This window comes from Onthophagus taurus, chromosome 2, assembly GCF_036711975.1.
Source record: "Onthophagus taurus isolate NC chromosome 2, IU_Otau_3.0, whole genome shotgun sequence".
In the NCBI taxonomy this organism is placed as follows: Eukaryota; Metazoa; Arthropoda; class Insecta; order Coleoptera; family Scarabaeidae; genus Onthophagus; species Onthophagus taurus.
In genome coordinates, this window is record NC_091967.1 from 239,517 (window position 1) to 259,595 (window position 20,079).

At 35.8% G+C, this 20,079-nt stretch overlaps 1 protein-coding gene across 2 annotated transcripts in view; it reads left to right on the plus strand.

The window, feature by feature from the left end:
* Positions 1-14,743, plus strand: part of LOC111422536 (vacuolar protein sorting 13B) — a 39,455-nt gene extending 24,712 nt beyond the window's left edge. For both annotated transcript variants that reach the window (XM_071201550.1, XM_071201551.1), the window contains exons 17-20: positions 890-1,178; positions 1,232-1,824; positions 1,903-2,868; positions 13,875-14,743. In XM_071201550.1, the coding sequence (XP_071057651.1) occupies positions 890-1,178; positions 1,232-1,824; positions 1,903-2,868; positions 13,875-14,699 (2,673 nt within the window). In that variant the 3' untranslated portion in view covers positions 14,700-14,743. The remainder of the gene's footprint in view (positions 1-889; positions 1,179-1,231; positions 1,825-1,902; positions 2,869-13,874) is intronic.
* Positions 14,744-20,079: the final 5,336 nt, after the last annotated feature.

Sequence of the window (20,079 nt, forward strand, 5' to 3'; positions counted from 1 at the left end):
AATATGTTTGAATTTTCTGTATTTGTTTTTAAATAATCATATTAATTAGTAATTATTGTGAAAAATACCGAATTATTATTGTTTATCCCATTTAGAACTGATATAGATCATAAAATAATTTTGACCGCGTAAATCGATCAAATCAACCTATGTGCGACGTTTTATAAAACTGACATTTAATTTTGACAAATTGTTGTGAAGTTGGTTACAGTTGGTAACATTGAATATGTGTCATATTGACGTTTAAAATTTATTTAAAAAATAAATTTATGGAATCAATTTTAATAGTAGTCGTGGACAAAGTATAGTATTCTACTCGCATATAATGAGCTATCATTCACTCAGGTTAATAAACTTAACCTTCGTGAATAATAGCCCTCATTATTTGCTCATATAATAATATACTATTGTCCACGACTACCTTATAATATATACCTTATGAAATGAATGAGGTTTCTAAAACAAAATGGTAGTCATTTTTCACGGAGTGAATAATAGCGGTGAATAATAATCATTATTCACGGGTAGCCCAGACTAATAATAATATTTGAAACGTTAAAAGTTTAAAAAACGACAATTTAATTCAATTTTTTAGGAGTTTCTAAATGTTTGACATTAAAAAAACCTAAACAAATTCCTTTTTTCGTATGATTTAAGCATAAATTAATTAATTTTCGTAAAGAAAACGACGTTTTATAAAACTGACATTTAATTTTGACAAATTGTTGTGAAGTTGGTTACAGTTAGTATCATTGAATTTGTGTCACATTGACGTTTAACCTTTATTCAAAAATTTATTTAAAAAATAAATTTATGGAATCAATTTCAATAGTCGTGGACAAAGTATAGTATTCTACTCGTATATAATAATATAATATTATTTCTTTAGATTCCAATTGTTGTTGTTTCCCAAGAATACAAAGGCCAATCATTTTTATCATTACACTACGATTCTCACCCGCAATTACAAATAAAAAATCGAAGCGGTGTTAAATTATATTGTGCTCAATACGCCGATAATGACGGAAGATTAATCGTTGAAGACTGTGAAGATATGAAGTGGTTATGTAGCGTCGATGATGAAAGTAGTTGTTATTACACAATGCCTGATTTATCCGTTTTATTTCCCGACGTAGCCTTAAACGCAAATCGTTTAGTGTTAGCTGCAGATCCAGAAGGTAATTTCAGCAAAAGATTTTTTTATTACAATATAAATTGTTTTGATTTGAAGGTGATCCTAAAGGTTTTCAATGGTCGCAACCGATCTTAGTGACAAATTTCAACGATCAATTCGTTAGAATACCGTATTATGGTGATGTAAAAGTGTCTGTTAAGTCGACCGCTTATACAACGGTACTCTTCGTCGAATCGGTTACTAAAGTTGAAATACATGCGAGAGATATTAGAGTACGATTATCAAGGCACGAAATCGAAACAACGGCACCTATAAGTTCACGGGCAAATGACGATCCCGCTGAAAGTACATCGCTTCAAAGTACCTATTTTAGTGCCGAAGAAATATTATCGGATAGTAGCGGGAATAAAAATATGGTGCTGTACTCGAAAGTTTTACCAACGTTGGCGGAACAATCAAATCCGCAACAAGGGACTAGTACTACACCTTCATCCTCTGAATTTGATTTGCAAAAAGAATCAACGGCTACGGTAAAAAGAAAAGACACTTGGAATAATTTTAAGGTTCAAGTTTTTATTAAGGCCATTATTTTTACATTGACTTCGGATTTAGAAAGTTGTGGAGCAGAAAAAACTGAAGTTTGTGCTTTAACCTGTGATAATATTGCTTTGGTTTTAAATAGAACAGATGTAAGTATTTTAAATATAGTGTGATGGATTGCACAACATTTAACCTTTTCACTAATACTTATATTTTAATTTTTTTAGAATTTGGAAGTTCATTTCAGCCTGAGTAATATGCAAGTCGACAATCAACTTTATTTTAGAGAAACATACGATTTTCCCGTTATTTTAATAAGTAAGAATGCCCCTCCTAATCAACCTTTAAATTCGTTAAACGTACAAGTTAATCAATTGATATCTAACGCAAAAAAGAATGCTTTAATAAATGTTTACATTAATTTTGAAATATGGACCGACCCCGTTCGATTAACTACGATAACCAGTATGACTGAGGTTCATATAAAAATGAAACCTTTTGCTGTTTACGTAGAAGATACTTATATGATGAAATTAATCGAACAATTTTCGATTTTAAATCCAACTAATTTGGTAATATGGCGAAAAGAAACGAATAATACAAATAAATTCGATACAAGTGCAATGTTGGTATACGTTCCGTTACATCTTATTTGGACATCAAACATTTTATCTTCCGCAATTTCAATTCGATCGTTTGTAATTGAACCGATATCAGTTTTATTATCTGCGCATTGCTCAATGAAAATTTATGTAGCTTTGGATGAGTCGCCTTTAGAATTTGGTAAATTTGATAAAACCAAAATTGTGACGACTTCGTACAAATTAGGAAATGCGATTACAATGCATTATTTATCGGGGGCTATTTTTGGAGCTGGATGGGTTGTGGGTTCGTTAGAGCTTCTTGGTAGTCCTGGAGGCTTAGCTCGGGCTATGGGAGCGGGATTAAAAGATTTTATAAACTTACCATATCAAGGATTAATGCAAGGACCTTGGGGGTTCATTGTTGGGATAACGCACGGATTTGCATCCTTAATGATGCATGTTACCGCCGGTACTTTACAATCGGTGACTAAATTAGCTTCTAGCGTTGCTAGAAATTTGGATCGCATGACGATGGATGAAGAACATTTGAGGAGAACTGAAGAACAGAGAAGGCAGCGCCCTCAAAGTGTTGGACAAGGATTATTTCAAGTAATTTTTTTAAATTAGTTTTCTTACATAAGGCTTTCACGGCCGGTGTGAATTAAACTAAGATTAGAACTAAAACTAGAAACTTTCGGGTTTTGCCGTTTTAATAAAAGGTTTGACGTTTCGGATGCCATGTTGCAACCTTCTTCAGAAACTGGTTCGAAGTGACGAGATCAAAAAATCGGTAACTATACAGGGTGGTTCAGTTTTTAATCGGGAAACTTTACTAGGACGTAGTACTTGCCAAAATAACACAAGTTTTTTATACAGGGTGATTCATAAGTAATGGGCCAAATTGTAAATGTACAGGGTGGGCAAATTTGGGTGTTATTATAGGCTATCTCAGAAACTATAAGAGATACAAAAAAAGTAGGTGCCATGTCCCGGTCTCTTTTTCCGAGACTAATCCAATCCCTTAAAGACCAAATCTCTATCTTCTTTTGTTTTTAAGTTATAGCCAAAAAGTCAAATTTTAGTGATTTCAAAAAATGCTCGTATTTCATTTATTTTTCAAATTAGAGAAATGGGGTTAATGCATTCTTAAGATACTTTTTTGAGTAGAATATACTGCCGTTGAAAATTTGATAACATAGCTGATAATTTTTGAGATATAACATAAAGTTGTATTTTTTTAAATACAACCTATACTTTATTATGATGTTACTGAAAAGAGCATATTTTTAGCTTTCCAATGATGTATCGCACGCATGATGTTTCTGCGGAAAATAAGCGATATTTTTCAATTTTTAAAATATTAAAGATTAAATTTCAAATTTTTAATTATAGTAGGCGAGGAAAACGCTAAATACTACTTAGTTACTATAGCAACGTGAGTTTACTTGTCATTTCATTCATAAATTTTGCGAAACGAGTTTCCCGTTTAAGAAGTTCCGCATTATCTTTAAAGAAAACGATAAAATTAAATATAGAATATATTGGAGTCCGCTTTGAAGATGATACATAAGTCTTCATATCCCCATTCAAACGGCGTTTCAATGGAAAGTCCGCTCCCAGTTTATGATTCCTAATTTTTCTCTATCTCACCCAATTTCAAAAGAAAAGATTGCTGATATCAAAAAACTTCTACATCTTATGTTTGGGGAAAACTGGGAAAATACTACCGAAGATTTCATTCATTGATACCGAACTGTTCTAATCTTACAACCAGTAAGTTGAGTAGAAGAAAATGACCGTTTATGACTCTTTAGTTCCTGAAGTTGTCCATATTTAATTATTCATTAATTAATACATTTCTTGTATTTTTAATAAACGAACTTAAATGCTAATCATTTTTTATTGGTGAACAAAGTCAGGGATAAGATGCTGAGAAATTTAAATTAACTATTCAAAGTTTTTATTCGTTGGTACAAAACCAACTTATCCTGAATAATGGTACAAAACCAACTTTATTCTGTCATATTCGTGCAAAACCATATATTATAGCCACTAGGTAGTATTTACTGTCCGGACCCGCCTACTATAATCAAAATTTTGAACATTAGCGCTTACTATTTTCGAATTGAAAATTAACGCTTATTTTCCGCAGAAACATTATGCGTGCGATACATCATTGGAAAGCTAAAAATATGCTCTTTTCTTTAACATCATAATCGAGTATAGTTTGTATTTAAAAAAACACAACTTTGTGTTATATCTCAAAAATCATCAAGTATATTTAAAACTTTTCAACGGCAGTATATTCCACTTAAAAAAGTGTCTTAAGAACGTATCAACCCCATTCCTATAATTTGAAAAATAAACGAAATATGAGCATTTTTTGAAATCACGAAAATTTGACTTTTTGGCTATAACTTAAAAACAAAAGAAGATAGAGGTTTGATGTTTGCGGGATTGAATTAGTCTCGAAAAAAGAGACCGGGACATGGCACCTACTTTTTTCGTATCTCTTATAGTTTCTGAGATAGCCTATAATAACACCCAAATTTGCCCACCCTGTACGTTCAGGAGGCCAAAATAATAATATTTTCATTAACAATAATGGGTCTTAGTCTGCTCCTTACTGAGATACAGGATGTTAAAGCGAAAAAAATAAAATAGATTTTTGTTAATAGATCAGCTACTTTTCTACATAATGACTCATAGTTGACTTATAGTTTTTGTAAGGGTAAACAATAATGTGTGAGAGGATTTGAGTTAACTCGTAGATGTCGCCATATGAATTATGAAACGTCAATGAGCTTTTACGTTTAATGAATAGTTTAAAACATTTTATTGTTAAGTAAACTGATTCATTCTTGTCCTAACATAAATCAAAATGCCGAGACATAATCACTTTTCAAACGAAGAAATGAGAGACATGTTATGCGTTTACGCACAAGAACGTTTTTCTGGGCAAGCAGCATCCAGAAAATATCGTGAAATGTACCCTTACAGAAGGCAGCCAAACCGGAAGATATTTCAAAATATTTATAATCGATTGGGTGAAACAGGTTCATTTCGTCCAAAATATCATACAGGACGTCCTAAGATTATCACTCCGCAGCAAGAAGATGAAATTTTGGTAAGAATTGCGCAAAATTCTGAAATAAGCACTCGTCGATTGTCTGCAGCAACTGGAATAAGCCAACCATCCGTGACTAGAACGGTGACTACACAAGGAAAATTTATATCCCTATCATTTTATACCTGTGCAAAATTTACTTCCAACAGATTATCGAATCAGAGTTCAATTTTGTCAGTGGCTAAAAGGAAAATTGAATAATAATCCAACATTCCTAAATAACATTCTTTTCACGGATGAAGCAACCTTTACCAGACGCGGAGTTTTTAATTGGCGAAATAGTCATGCCTGGGAAACCGAAAACCCTCGTTTAAAAAAAGATAGACATTTCCAGCACGAGTTTAAAATAAATGTGTGGTGCAGTTGAATTACCTCCTAATTTAAATGGAGAGTCATATTTAATTTTTTTAAATAATGACTTAGTCGACCTCTTGGGAGATCTTCCATTACAACTAATGTGACGACTTATGAACACAAAAAAAAAGGAACGATATAGTCGATTAGCAGTTTACTAACTAACGCAGGTCCTCGGCCGGCCCAGTGAAGACGGGTAGGGTTATTTATAAGGCGCCACACAGTTAACCCTGCGTTGTCCACGAACTGTGACGTGAGGTGGTAAAATGATGCTATCGACACAAGTGGACACAAACACAAAAAAATAACAAAACACAAAAAAAAGTTCGAGATATTTTAAGTTGCAAAAAAAAAAAATATTTATTCGGTAAAAAAAAAATAATAATGTAAATAAAAAAAAAATATTATTATGATATACGTAAGTAAAGAAATGTTGTTGTCCAACGAACGTGAAGCAACAAAAAAAAGAAACGAATTGTTGGCGTACCAAAAAAAAAATTGTAATAAATGACCAAAACAACTACGCAAAAAGAAAATAATAAATTGAATTGAATTACGCGTACGACCCGTACCCCTGATATCAGTGTGGCGTCGAGAAAGAAAATAAAAAAAAACTAATTCGTGAAACAAAAAAAAGTACGCCAAAATTTTACAATAAAAATTATTTTGTTTGATTAAACAGACAACAATACTGAATATTCTCAATCTATGATAATTTTATAATATAATAAAATATATTTAATTAATTTAAATGATTTAGATTTTAATGAATTTAATTTAAATTGTACTAATTAATTGAACAAAAGCTCACCGGGAAGCGGTATATAACAAAAAAAAAAAACGTTTAGGTCTGACCTTGTCTTGACCACATGTAGACGATCCAAGCAAATTCTTCCAGCTCCAGCGACAATCTCCTCCGATTCAGGGAAAGGAAAACTTAATAGGTGGTGGCAATGCAACCCCGACCAAAATCCTCAAGGAAGAACCCCTCCGAAAAGGTAGAACTTCGAAAATGGATTGAAAATCTCACACAATAACCAAACTTCTGTCTCGAAAATGTTACAGAAAGGTTGCCAAAATTTATGCTCTTCAATTAAAACCTTAAATGAACACGAGGAAATTAGAAAAGAGAAAAAAAAAAAAAAAGTAGAAAGGATGGAAAAATAAGATAAAAAAAAAAATGATGATAATAGTTTAATTAATTCGGTGGTAAAAGGATGTATGTTTGAATAAATGAAGGTATGAATGTGTAAGGGAAAATATAAAATGTATTCAATAAAAATATCTTACCTCAGATCTTCGAGGTTTAGTCAGAAAAACTTAGAAAAGTTTCAAAATACGGTTTAATCCGGAGTAATCCGATAATTGGACGTGCAAAAACGTTACCAATAAGTTGCACAACACGTAGATGAATCCCAAAAATTTGGATTAGGAACCAATCACCACGCGAAAAATTCAAAATGGCTTTACCAAAAATCCTAACTCTACGTGCGTACACGTACTGATCTGACTTGAAAAGAGGAAGAGAAAATCTTACACAGACGATAAATATCCTCAAAAATTCACAAAAAAATTGATACTTGCGCACAAGCAAGAATAACGAAAGAATTAACACCATCTTTTAGGGGAAACGAAGAAGTAAAATAAGTTTAGAGGAAAATAAATTGAAAAGGAAAAAGGAAAATTATGAAAGGAGATCTTCGGAGAATTGTCGCTGAAAAAGAAAAATTAATTAAACAAAAATTCAACAAAATAAACAAAAAGTAAACAAAATAAATCATCGCGAAATTTATGCAACTCAAAATACTCGATAACAAAATAAAATATCTAACCCAAAATAAAATTAAAACGAAGAATTAGGAAAGTAAAGGTTAAACACTCAAATGAAACATTAAGGAAAAATACAACCGTAACACTAAGAAGAAATATGTGGTTCATGCAAGACGGTGCTCCTCCACATTTTTCACGTGCTGTGCGCGAACATCTGAATGAAACATTCCCTCACCGTTGGATTGGACGTGGTAGTGAATTTCAGTGGCCACCATGTGTGGGGTTATTATTATTATTATTATTGCTGCCGGGCTGAGGAGGGCGGCCCCTCTCGTTACCGCGACCTATAAGATCTATTGTAACTTTAGCCCTCCAATGGTTTAGGGCAAATGTAGGTCCTTAATGAACCTTAGTATTGTCCTAAGGTCTTGAACCTTTATGTCGGTAGGTAACAGGGTAGTTTTACCGAAGACGTTGTGCCTTAGACGTCCTCTGGCGACGCAATTGCACAGTATATGTTCAGCAGTTTCTGACTCGTCGTTGCATAGTCGACAAGTTTGATCCTCAGCTTGTCCAATGTGGAAGAGGTGGTATTTTAGGGGCACATGGCCGGTTAGGTAGCCTGAGAGCGTTCTTAGATCCCCTTTGCTGAGGCATAAAACCTCTTTGGTTTTGTTTTGCGACGGAGTTATCATACTCTTCGCTTGTCTGTGACCTGGAAGTTCTTTCCAGCGTAAGGCTATCTTTGAAGCCTCCCAGTTATTGATTATTTGTTTTAGGTGGCTTTTTTGTAGTCCACATCCAGGTTGGGGTCCAATGAAGGGTGTGTTTGCTGCCTCTTTGGCCAGCTTGTCGGCCTTCTCATTGCCCTCAATGTTGCTGTGACCTGGAACCCACCATAAGGTAACATCATTGCCCCTAGCAAGTTCTTTCAGGTTGTTGGTGCACTCTCTGATCAGTGCGGAGCCACACGTGTAGGCCTGAATTGCCTTTAAGGCGGCCCGACTGTCTGTGAAAATGTTTATGGATGCACCTTTTTGTCCCTTCTGTAGGTTCAAAGCGGTGCAGAAGTTTATAGCAAGAACTTCTGCTTGGAAAATTGTTAAGTCCGAGCTGAGGGGCAATTTGATGTGGCTGTTTGGTCCACTGATGCCCATGCCTACTCCAGATCTTACTGTCTTTGAAGCATCGGTGTACCAGGCTAGGGCTCCTCTTTTTAGTTGAGGCATGTGTGGGGTTACATGAAATCAATGGTCTATGCTGAACCTACTATAAATACACGAGACGAGTTATGGAATAGAATTCAAGATGCAGCCAATTCAATACGAAATAATCCTGCAACATTTTTTAAAGTCAGACAATCCTTAACCAAACGGTTAAATGCGTGTATAAATGCTGGTGGTGGTCATGTTGAAAACCTTTTGCAGTAGCTCATAATTAAGCTTAAATTTAATTTAACTTCGCACAACATTAACATGTAGGTTTTGATAACAGTTGTCGTAAGTGGTCTTAGTTCAAGTCTGTTCTAATGTTGTATTTCGTTTTATTAACTGGCGTACAATAAATTGTTTTATTACGTAATTTTTTTATGGTTTCAGTTTAATATTGTTATCAATTATCAATTACGGTTAGGTAAATGTCAACATTCCATGCCATGCTTGTGTCTTAACAGATTAATGCTACGTCGACCACCGTGAAATGTAGTGTAGTGAATTAGTAAAATTCAAATATCTCGAAAATCGTTAATATTTTCAAGATCAAAGAAGTATAGCTTTTTTCTACAGAAATGATGGGGCTATCCAAATTAAACAAGTATGTTGTAAAATAATGAGCGATAAAAAATTTGTAGCTGATTTCATCTAATTCATATGGCGCATGTGGCGACATCTACGAGTTAACTCAAATCCTCTCACACATTATTGTTTACCCTTACAAAAACTATAAGTCAACTATGAGTCATTATGTAGAAAAGTAGCTGATCTATTAACAAAAATCTATTTTATTTTTTTCGCTTTAACATCCTGTATCTCAGTAAGGAGCAGACTAAGACCCATTATTGTTAATGAAAATATTATTATTTTGGCCTCCTGAACGTACATTTACAATTTGGCCTATTACTTATGAATCAGTTTTCGAGCTATGAGCGATCAAAGTTGAGCTAAAAATTTACATTTTATTATTTATTTCGGCTATAAGTAAACCGAAGAATTTGAAATTTGGTATGTATTTACTACTGGTTAACATCTTGTTTTTTTAGCATACCTTAAGCTTCCCTAGCGCCCTCTAATGGGATGAAATTCACCACCCCCTTGGTTCTTATTAGAAGAAGTTTTTAACGCCATGGAGTATTAACATAAAAAAATATTGGTTATAAAGCTCATTCTTTAATGGTACTTTTTTGTCTCTTTAGTTTTTTCCTCAAATTGATAGTTTTTGTGTAAAATGAATGTCGTGCCATGTACCGCCATGCTTAGCTAAAATTACTCTAAAAGTTGGCTTTGATTTTCAAAAAACAATTTATGTTTGTATTGAGACGAGCTGTTAGTTACGTTAAATCCTCTTAATTGTTGACAATTATTGAAAATATTTCTTGATTGTTATTAAGTAAAAGTATCATTATTTTTTTATTGTTGATCATTGTTTTAAAAACTAGGAAAAATTGATCATGCCACGATTATTTTCGACAGAAGAATACGCAGACACTCATTTTATTTATGGTTTTTGTGATGGAAATGCGGAAGCGGCATCTAGAGAATACGCTAGAAGGTTTCCTAATAGAAGATGTCCTGATCCTCAGGTATTTATCAATACACATCAACGTTTTCGACAATATGGTTTAAATACCCAGCAAGTACGAAATAATCAAAATAACAGAAACCAAAGAGCAATTTTAAACCTTTTTGATAATGACAGCACATTAAGCAGTCGCATAGCTGCTAGACTACTTCAAGCTCAAAATTTACGAGTCTCAAGAAGTACAATTTTACGAACTCTGATCGTTTTCAACCTGTACAAAATTTAAGACCTGAAGATGGTCCTAAAAGAGTAACTTTCTGTAGGTGGTTTGTACAGTCTGTTGAACGTGACCAAAATTTTTGTAAGAAGATTTTGTGGACAGATTACCATAACTTACATAGTTGGGAGCATGAAAATCCCCATGCAATACGTCCAAAAACCTACCAAACAGAGTTTAGTTTTAATGTGAGGATGGGTGTCATTAATAATAACCTCTGTGGGCCTTATTTTTTAAATTTTTTGCAAAACGATTTGGCGGAATGTTTGTCGGACGTTCCTCTAGGTGATCTGGAGCAACATTGGCTTCAGATGGATGGCGCACCATCGCATTACAGCGCTAACGTACGTGCATGGTCATAGACGGATAGGACGACTAGGTCCTGTCAATTATCAAGAGGCAAACCGAGGTCCCGTTGCCTGGCCACCAAGGTCTCCTGATCTTAACGTTTTAGATTTTTTTGTGTGGGGCTATATGAAAAATCTAGTTTACGCCGCTCCAATAAACACTCGGGAAGAACTGTTGGAAAAAATAAAAGACGCTGCTAACACTTTAAGGAACAATCCGTTTCAAATATTAGCAGCAGTTAATTCTGTTGTTACAAGATGCCAAAAATGCATTGATAACAATGGCATGCATTTTGAACTATCAATTTTAAGAGAAAAACTAAAGAGACAAAAAAGAACCACTAAAGAATGAGCTGTACAACCCATATTTTTCTATGTTAATATTGCATTGCGTTAAAAAGTTCTTCTAAAAAGAACCAAGGGGGTGGTGAATTTCATCCCCTTAGAAGGCGCTAGGGAAGCTTAAGGTATGCTAGAAAACAAGATGTTAACCAGTAGTAAATACATACCAAATTTCAAATTCTTCGGTTTACTTATAGCCGAAATAAATAATAAAATGTAAATTTTTGGCTCAACTTTGATCGCTCATAGCTCGAAAACAAAAAAGTTGCGACCCTATATTTATATAAAAAACTTGTGTTATTTTGGCAAGTACTACGTCCTAGTAAAGTTTCCCGATTAAAAACTGAACCACCCTGTATATAAGTCGGAAAAACTAATTACTAATCAGTTAACGCTAATTACAAACTAATTAATAACTAATTGCGTCGCGTCCGGTGTGAGGCGGGAAGAGGTCTTCGTGTTCACCACCATCTTCCATGTTCTGCTAAGCTCCCAGCCATCCTCTCTGTTGACGTTATTTTTATGTCGGTGAATCTCTATGGCTTCTCTTGTCAGTCTTTGGTAGTATCTGTTGTCCCTAGCCAGCACCTTTGTTTGTTCGAAGTCTATTCGGTGCCCCTCTGCATGGCAATGTTCCGCAACCGCCGACTGCTGGATCTTCTTCAGCCTTACATCCCTCTCATGCTCCTTGATGCGGCACTCGACGTTGCGTCCACTTTGGCCAACATAAACCTTCCCACAACTACACGATAGTCGATAGACTCCCGCTCCTTTTAATGGAGTTAGTTTGTCCTTGGCTATCGGGAGTGTGTTCCGAATTTTGTTTCGCACTACGATGTCGTTCTTCTTGAGGTGCCTAGGAATTCGTTCCGTTACACCTGAAACATAGGGAAGACAGATAAATCCAAGTGGTTTTGTACTTACCGTGTCCTCTTTCTGCTTTCGCTGCTTGATGGCCTGGTTGATGTCCCTCGAAGTGTATCCATTCTTCTGCAGCACGCCTCCTAGAAAGTGTTGCTCCTTCTTCAAGTTCTCTCCTTCACATAGTCTCGCTGAAATAATGTACGGATCACGGACCTCTTCTGTTGGGGATGATGATGTGAACATGCCTGTAAATACCTGTTGGTATGGGTCTTCTTTCGGTATACACCAAGTTCTATATCTCCATTTGTCGTCCTGGTGACCAACACATCTAGGAAAGGTAGTTTTTTGGCAGTTTCTGTTTCCATGGTGAACTTAATCATAGGATGTTGAGAGTTCAAGTGATCCAAGAACTCTTGGAGCCGTTTTTGACCATGTTGCCATATCACAAACGTGTCATCCACATATCGGAGCCATAGTTTTGGTTTCCACTGGCTCTTCTTCAAAGCGTCCTCTTCGAATAATTCCATGTAGAAATTAGCTATAACTGGCGATAGTGGAGATCCCATGGCTGCCCCTTCGAACTACTCGTAAAATTTTCCTTTCCAGCTGAAATACGTCGATGATAAGCAATACTCCACCAGATCTGGCACGTATCCTGGTAAACCCTCCGGAATGAGTTTTCGGCGAAGACCCTCTACAGCATCCTTAACTGGTACCCTAGTAAAAAGGGATTCCACATAGAAGCTTACCAACATATCCCCAGCATCCAGCTTTACACCTTTTACCGATTCCACAAAATGTGTAGAATCCCTGACATACGATTCCATGTTACCTGTGAAGGGGGACAAAATCTTTGCAAGATGTTTAGCCAGCTGGTATGTTGGGGAGTTGATGGCGCTGACGATAGGGCGGAGGGGGACGTCTGGTTTGTGAATCTTCGGTAGTCCGTAGATTCTTGGTGGTACCGGCGCCTGCACAAACAAACATTTCTGCTGGAATTCCTGTAGATTTTATCAGTTCCTTCATTTTTCTAACGATTTTGTCTGTGGGGTCCCTCTTGATCTTCCTGTAGGTGGCTGGGTCCAGTAAGTTCATCATTTTGTCGTCGTATTCTTTCCTGTCCATAACAACGGTGGCATTCCCCTTGTCTGCTGGTAACATGACGACACACTCCCGATAGCCAAGGACAAACTAACTCCATTAAAAGGAGCGGGAGTCTATCGACTATCGTGTAGTTGTGGGAAGGTTTATGTTGGCCAAACTGGACGCAACGTCGAGTGCCGCATCAAGGAGCATGAGAGGGATGTAAGGCTGAAGAAGATCCAGCAGTCGGCGGTTGCGGAACATTGCCATGCAGAGGGGCACCGAATAGACTTCGAACAAACAAAGGTGCTGGCTAGGGACAACAGATACTACCAAAGACTGACAAGAGAAGCCATAGAGATTCACCGATATAAAAATAACGTCAACAGAGAGGATGGCTGGGAGCTTAGCAGAACATGGAAGATGGTGGTGAACACGAAGACCTCTTCCCGCCTCACACTGGACGCGACGCAATTAGTTATTTATTAGTTTATAATTAGTGTTAACTGATTAGTAATTAGTTTTTCCGACTTATATATAGTTACCGATTTTTTGATCTCGTCACTTCGAACCAGTTTCTGAAGAAGGTTGCAACATGGCATCCGAAACGTCAAACCTTTTATTAAAAGACGTACGGCAAAACCCGAAAGTTTCTAGTTTTAGTTCTAATCTTAGTTTAATAGTTTTCTTCAAATTTATTTGAAATTTTTTTTAGGGCCTTACCGGTCTTGGTATAAATCTTCTTGGTGCTATTGGAGGTATAGCGCATCATCCTATTCAATCTATGAGACAAGTGGGTCCATCACCAAGAAGTCTTGTATCTGGAGTTGGTCGTGGATTAGTAGGAATTATTACGAAACCTTTAAGTGGAGCAGCTGATTTGGTTGCACTTACCGGGCAAGGTTTATTATACGGAGCTGGTTGGAAGAAACTCCCAAACGCAAGATCAAAAGCTTCCTCAAGTCACGTTTTTTCCAGTTCCAACTCCTGTTTAAAATACTGCTGGAAATTTATGCCGCCAATCACGAAACCAAACGTTCTTTTCGTTACAGAAGCGACTTCAATAACTATTTACGGCCAATACGAAGCGGTCGCGTTGATTTTAACTACGGAAGTTTTAATAATTGTAAATACAGACGACGATTTAACCCAAAAAGTGATTAAGCTGGAGGAGTTGTGCGGAATTGAAAATAACGCGGATCCAACTTTGTTGATGTTAAAATTGGTTCCAATCAGACCCGTATCGTCAACAAGAACGAAATTAGACGATTGTCCCGGCGAATTGGACCCAATTTCTAAGGCGAGAATTCAAGATTACGTAAGAAACACCGTTGGGTTTATTACGTTTTCCGATGCGAGCTCGCAACATTCCGATATTAGTATTTCTCCGGATATAAGTGTCGATGAGACGGTTGAAGAAACTACCAGAGAACAAACCGGATTAAATTTTTATGTTAATCCTCAAAATAAGAACTATTTCCTTTGTTTATTATCTCTGGCTAAACAACAACACGAACCGTACAATTTTCCTGTACTTTAATTTGTTATATGTATAGATATAAATATATTTGTATTTAAACTTTATTTTATTAAGAAATTAAATACAGGTTGAGTTTGCCACTGAAAAGATAATTAATTAATTTTTTTGAATTCATAAAATTTAAATTATACAATATAAGTTATTGTATAATGAAGCAACTCAGTTGCTAAATTATTTTTTTGTAATTCGCTACGGTAATGGAAGCTATAACAGTACTCAAACGGGTGCTGTAATGAGACTCCTTACAGCATCCGATGCTGTAATGAGATTTTAGTAACATTTTATGGAACCAGTTCAAGTTGGTGACATTGGGTCATTAATTTTTCTAGTTGTCAATGTGACAATTTTTGTCTATGGATGTTTAAACACGTTCTTAGCATCGAATACAAGGTCCACAATGATGAGGACATTGACTCTGAGCAATTTCTCTTATTTTGGGAGGTATACATCAAACATTTTTTTCAGGTGAATATATTTTGTGTTTTGACAGGTTCTAATTGTCAATTCAAAGTTTCTATTTTCAAGTGTTCCGGTGTTACCAACTGCTACACACCTATTTCCCTACATTGCCAAAATTTACTTTATTTTTGTTAAAAAAAAGTATTAAACGCGAATTACAAAAAATAAGGAACAAATGCGTTGATGGTTTCTGACAATTGTCAACGTTTTACTCATATACGGGGTGTAAAAAGAAATTTATGTTTTCTCTTCTAATTTTGCAACACCCTGTGGAATTTATCAGAAAGAACCGCTACATTCCATTTACATTACGTTAGAATGGCAACCCTTCTCTACATTTTCGTTCAAGAATCATCTCGATATCTCTTTTATCAAGAAAGATACACAAGTTTAAATGTAACGAAGTTTTATTAACATTTTAAACAAGTAGGTGAAAACTAAAAAACACTACATAATCCTTAATCAATTCTCTCAAAATCACCTAATAACGTGTATTTCCGCCTCTCTATCACTTCTTAACAGCGACGAGGCATACTTAAAATCAAGCGTCGAATTTGATCTTGATCAATTGCATCCCAAACCTCTCTTACCATCATCTCAACGTCGTCCAAAACGATAGGTGGTGGATGTCGGCCCCATAAATTCTCTATTGGATTGAGATTAAGGCTACAGGGTAGCCAGTCCATGGTTTGTATAGCAACTTCATCCAAATAGTCACGGACCGTATAGGCAACATGAGGTCTTGCATTATCATGCATTAATAAAAAACGTGTTCCGATAAAATGTCTGTAATATACCTTTCACCTGTTAATGAACCTCTTCGCAAAGAAACAAGGTCTGCCACCCCAAACCATTACAGATCCTCCATTAAATAAAGTTGTCGGTCGTATGTTGTACTGTGCATAGCGTTCATTGGGCCGTCGAATTACTCTTAAACGTCTATCTGAGTTGTATAAACAAAACCTTGATTCATCTGTGAACAGTACTTGTTCCCAGTCATCAGCATTCCAGTCAAGATGTTTTCTGGCAAATTGCAATCTCCTTCTACGATGATTTGCGTTTAAATTTGGTGCTCTGGCAGGAATCCTTGCATGCAAATCATCTTCGGCAAGACGCCTTTGTACAGTGTTAGTACTAATTCGAATATTATGAACATCTGCTACTTGTATCTGTAAGTTTCTCATTGTAACAAAACGTTCCCTTAAAGCACGAAGTCTAGTAAAACGATCTTGGCGTAGTGTTGTGACTCTCCTTCTTCCTTGTCCAGGTCTGTCTCTTGAAATCGTTGAAAGGCACGTAATATTGTTGTATGAGAAACTTCTAATCTCAAGCCTATTTCACGATAATTTATTCCTTCATTGGCTAAAATAACTGCCTCAACACACTCATCGCGGTTTAAATGTCTTGAAATACGGTCCATGTCAAATAAACACTTAATAACCCAAAGCAGCAACTTGCTAAATGCGTAAATAAAATTGACAAGCATTTCTGTCAAACTGTTTGACGTTTCATAGCCTGCTTGTTTCATTAGTAAGGAATATATTCAACAAAATTAAGTCAAACTTAAAAAATGTGTATCTTCCTTGATAAAAGAGATATCGAGATGATTCTTGAACGAAAATGTAGAAAAGGGTTGCGATTCTAACGTAATGTAAATGGAATGTAGCGGTTCTTTCTGATAAATTCCACAGGGTGTTGCAAAATTAGACGAAAAAACATAAATTTCTTTTTACACCCCGTATATGGGTAAAACGTTGACAATTGTCAGAAACCATCAACACATTTCTTCTTTAAAAAGCAACCTATACCGTGAAGAAAGAATCATCAAAATCCATCCGTTGATTCAAAAAAAAAATACCTTTAAACTTAATGCATAATTTGTGTGGCTGCCCGCAGGGAGGGGTGTTATCTCCCCTGCTTTGGTCCCTCCTAGTTAACGATCTGATTGCGATAGTAGGAACCTGTTTGCCGGGGATATCTAAAGTCCTCCAGGTGACCCTAGATACCATTTGCGCTTGGTGTAAGGGAGAGAACCTCTCAATAAACCCGCAAAAGACAATTGTTGTGCCCTTCACCAGGAAGCGAAAGTTGGATGGACTAATCCGCCCAACTATCCAAGGTGAAGAAATTCCTTTCTCAAAGGAAGTCAAATATCTAGGAGTAATCCTAGACAAAACCCTGCCATGGAATGGACATTTGCAAGGAGTTTTGCACAAAGCTAGACTATCCTTGTGGACTTGTCGCAGTCTTTGTGGAAAAAATTGGGGTCTTACCCCTGAAAGACTGTACTGGCTCTATGTGACTGTGGTTAGACCTATGATCACATACGGAGCAGCAGCCTGGTATAGGAAAGTCCGACAGACTTCAGTTATCAGTAAACTGTCACGAATTCAACGAGTAGCTGGATTGGCAATCTCTGGTGCGATAGGCACAACGCCAACTCTAGCAATGGAGGTTCTGCTTGGCCTATCTCCTCTGCATTTGCATATAGAGAAAGTGGCTAGAACAACCATTTACAGATTTAAGCAATATGCTCAAAACTGTTCCGACATGTCCTACCAATGGGCTGCGGAAGACATTATAAGCACTGATACTGTGCTATCAATGCCGTCAGATTTGGCGGTATCACTATCAGTGATTAATGCTCGATACCAGATTGTACTGCCTGAGCGGCAGTCCTGGATCGAAAATGAAAATTCTCTGTTTCGGGCAGACATTTTCTTATACACAGATGGATCAAAAACGCCTAAAGGGGTAGGAGCAGGAGTATACTGCCAGACACCTCGAATTAAGCAAGCCTACAGCCTGGGTACGTACTGTACAGGGTGTCCCAATTTCGATGTCCGCATAGGCTATCTCCGAAACTAAAAGAGATAGAAAAAAAGTAGCTTACATGTCATGATCTCGTTTTTCGAGAAAATGTTAATGCCGAAAACTCCGAACAGCTATCGTCTTTTGTTTTCGCCCTATCGGCAAAAACTGAAAATTTTGCAAAAACGACAATCGCGAATATTTCACTTATTATCAAAGATGGTGTATTATAAATAAAACATTATATGGGCAACTTTTTACGAAGAATTCAGTGGCGTAGGTAGAATTTTTTTCCCATCTTTTATTTTCGAGATTTTAGACGTAACTTTATTTTTTTAAATGGAAACCATAGTTGGCTATGACTTAAAATAATTTGTTATTTTCTTCTGATAACAAATATATATAGTTTGTGGGGTATATTTCTTATAGTTATTGAATAATTAACAAAAATTCATTTTGTTCCATCTAAATCTAATGTATGTATTTAAAAGTTAATGTTGCTATGGTGATAACCATACATACTATGATGGAATATAATGTATCAATTTTGTTTGTTCTTTCTAAAACTATTGTATGTATTTAAAACTTAATGTTGTTATGGTGATAACCATACCATGAGGGAAAGCATTGTTTCCAATTATTGCCAATGTTTCTAACAAGGACACTAGAATCTAACAGGACTGCTACATCCATTGTATTTTTGTAGTCGACTACGGGTTGGTTGCCCGCACTCTACGTCACACTATTTGCCCCGCCTGATAACTGTCTATGTTTTTAGAGGTTATATGATAGATATTAATACGTCTAAAAACATAAAACTTCAAAACTAATATGAATACGTCTAGGATATAACCTCTAAAAACACACAGCAAACGCATAGACCATAACAACAGCTAGGCGTGGAAAATAGTGTGACGTAGTTTGCGGGTAGGCTGTCACAACAATGGATGTAGCAGTCCTGTTAGATTCTACTGTCCTTGAGTTTGTAGTAGTATTTAAAAATTCACTAACAACTCTGGCATTATGTGCTGGTGCTCCGTCATATTGAAAATATATCATTTGAGACATATTTAGTGGCAAATTGTCGACCAAAAGCTCAATGTGCTGCCTTAATATATTGAGGTATTTCCCTGAGTTTAAGTTTTTATGGTAGATACTATATGCCAAAATTCTATTATCTAAAAGGACACACCATACATTGAACCCCAATCTTCTTTGAACACTCAGAGACTTCATCGGTCCAGATTACATTTTGAACAAACAGCAGATTATTTAATTTTTTTAAATATCATCTACAAAATTCTAATCTTCGATTGACATCTCCGGCACATAAATAATGAGTTAGCCCCGCTTTGTATGGTTTATAGTTATTTTTCTTTCATATTCGGGAGCAGCGTCTTTTGGGTCAGACGTCTTGTTGCAATTTTTCTTGCAGGTCATTTTGGTATGTTTTTGTATGTGGTTTGGGGAAGGACCAAATATCTATTAAATTTTCTGCTGACCGGCTGAAGGTTCGTACGTGCGGTTGTCTTCTTTCTGGATATCTTGTGAAATAAAATTCCGCGGCTAACGTCGCATTCTTATCTGATAACATATAGCATTCCATCATGTTACATTTTTCATAATTTTCGAAATTCATTGTAAAGTTTTATTCAGTTTTGTTATACTTTGACACTTAACACGCTGGTGCATAATGCCAGCACATAATGCCAGAGTTGATATCGAATTTTTAAATACAAACTTTGGCAATTATTTGATACATTATGTTCCATCATAGTATGTATGGTTATCACCATAGCAACATTAACTTTTAAATACATACATTAGTTTTAGATGGAACAAAATGAATTTTTGTTAATTATTCAATAACCATAAAAAATATACCCCACAAACTATATATATTTGTTATCAGAAGAAAATAACAAATTATTTTAGGTCATAGCCAACTATGGTTTCCATTTAAAAAAATAAAGTTACGCCTAAAATCTCGAAAATAAAAGATGGGAAAAAAATTCTACCTACGCCACTGAATTCTTCGTAAAAAGTTGCCCATATAATGTTTTATTTATAATACTCCATCTTTGATAATAAGTGAGATATTCGTTTTTGC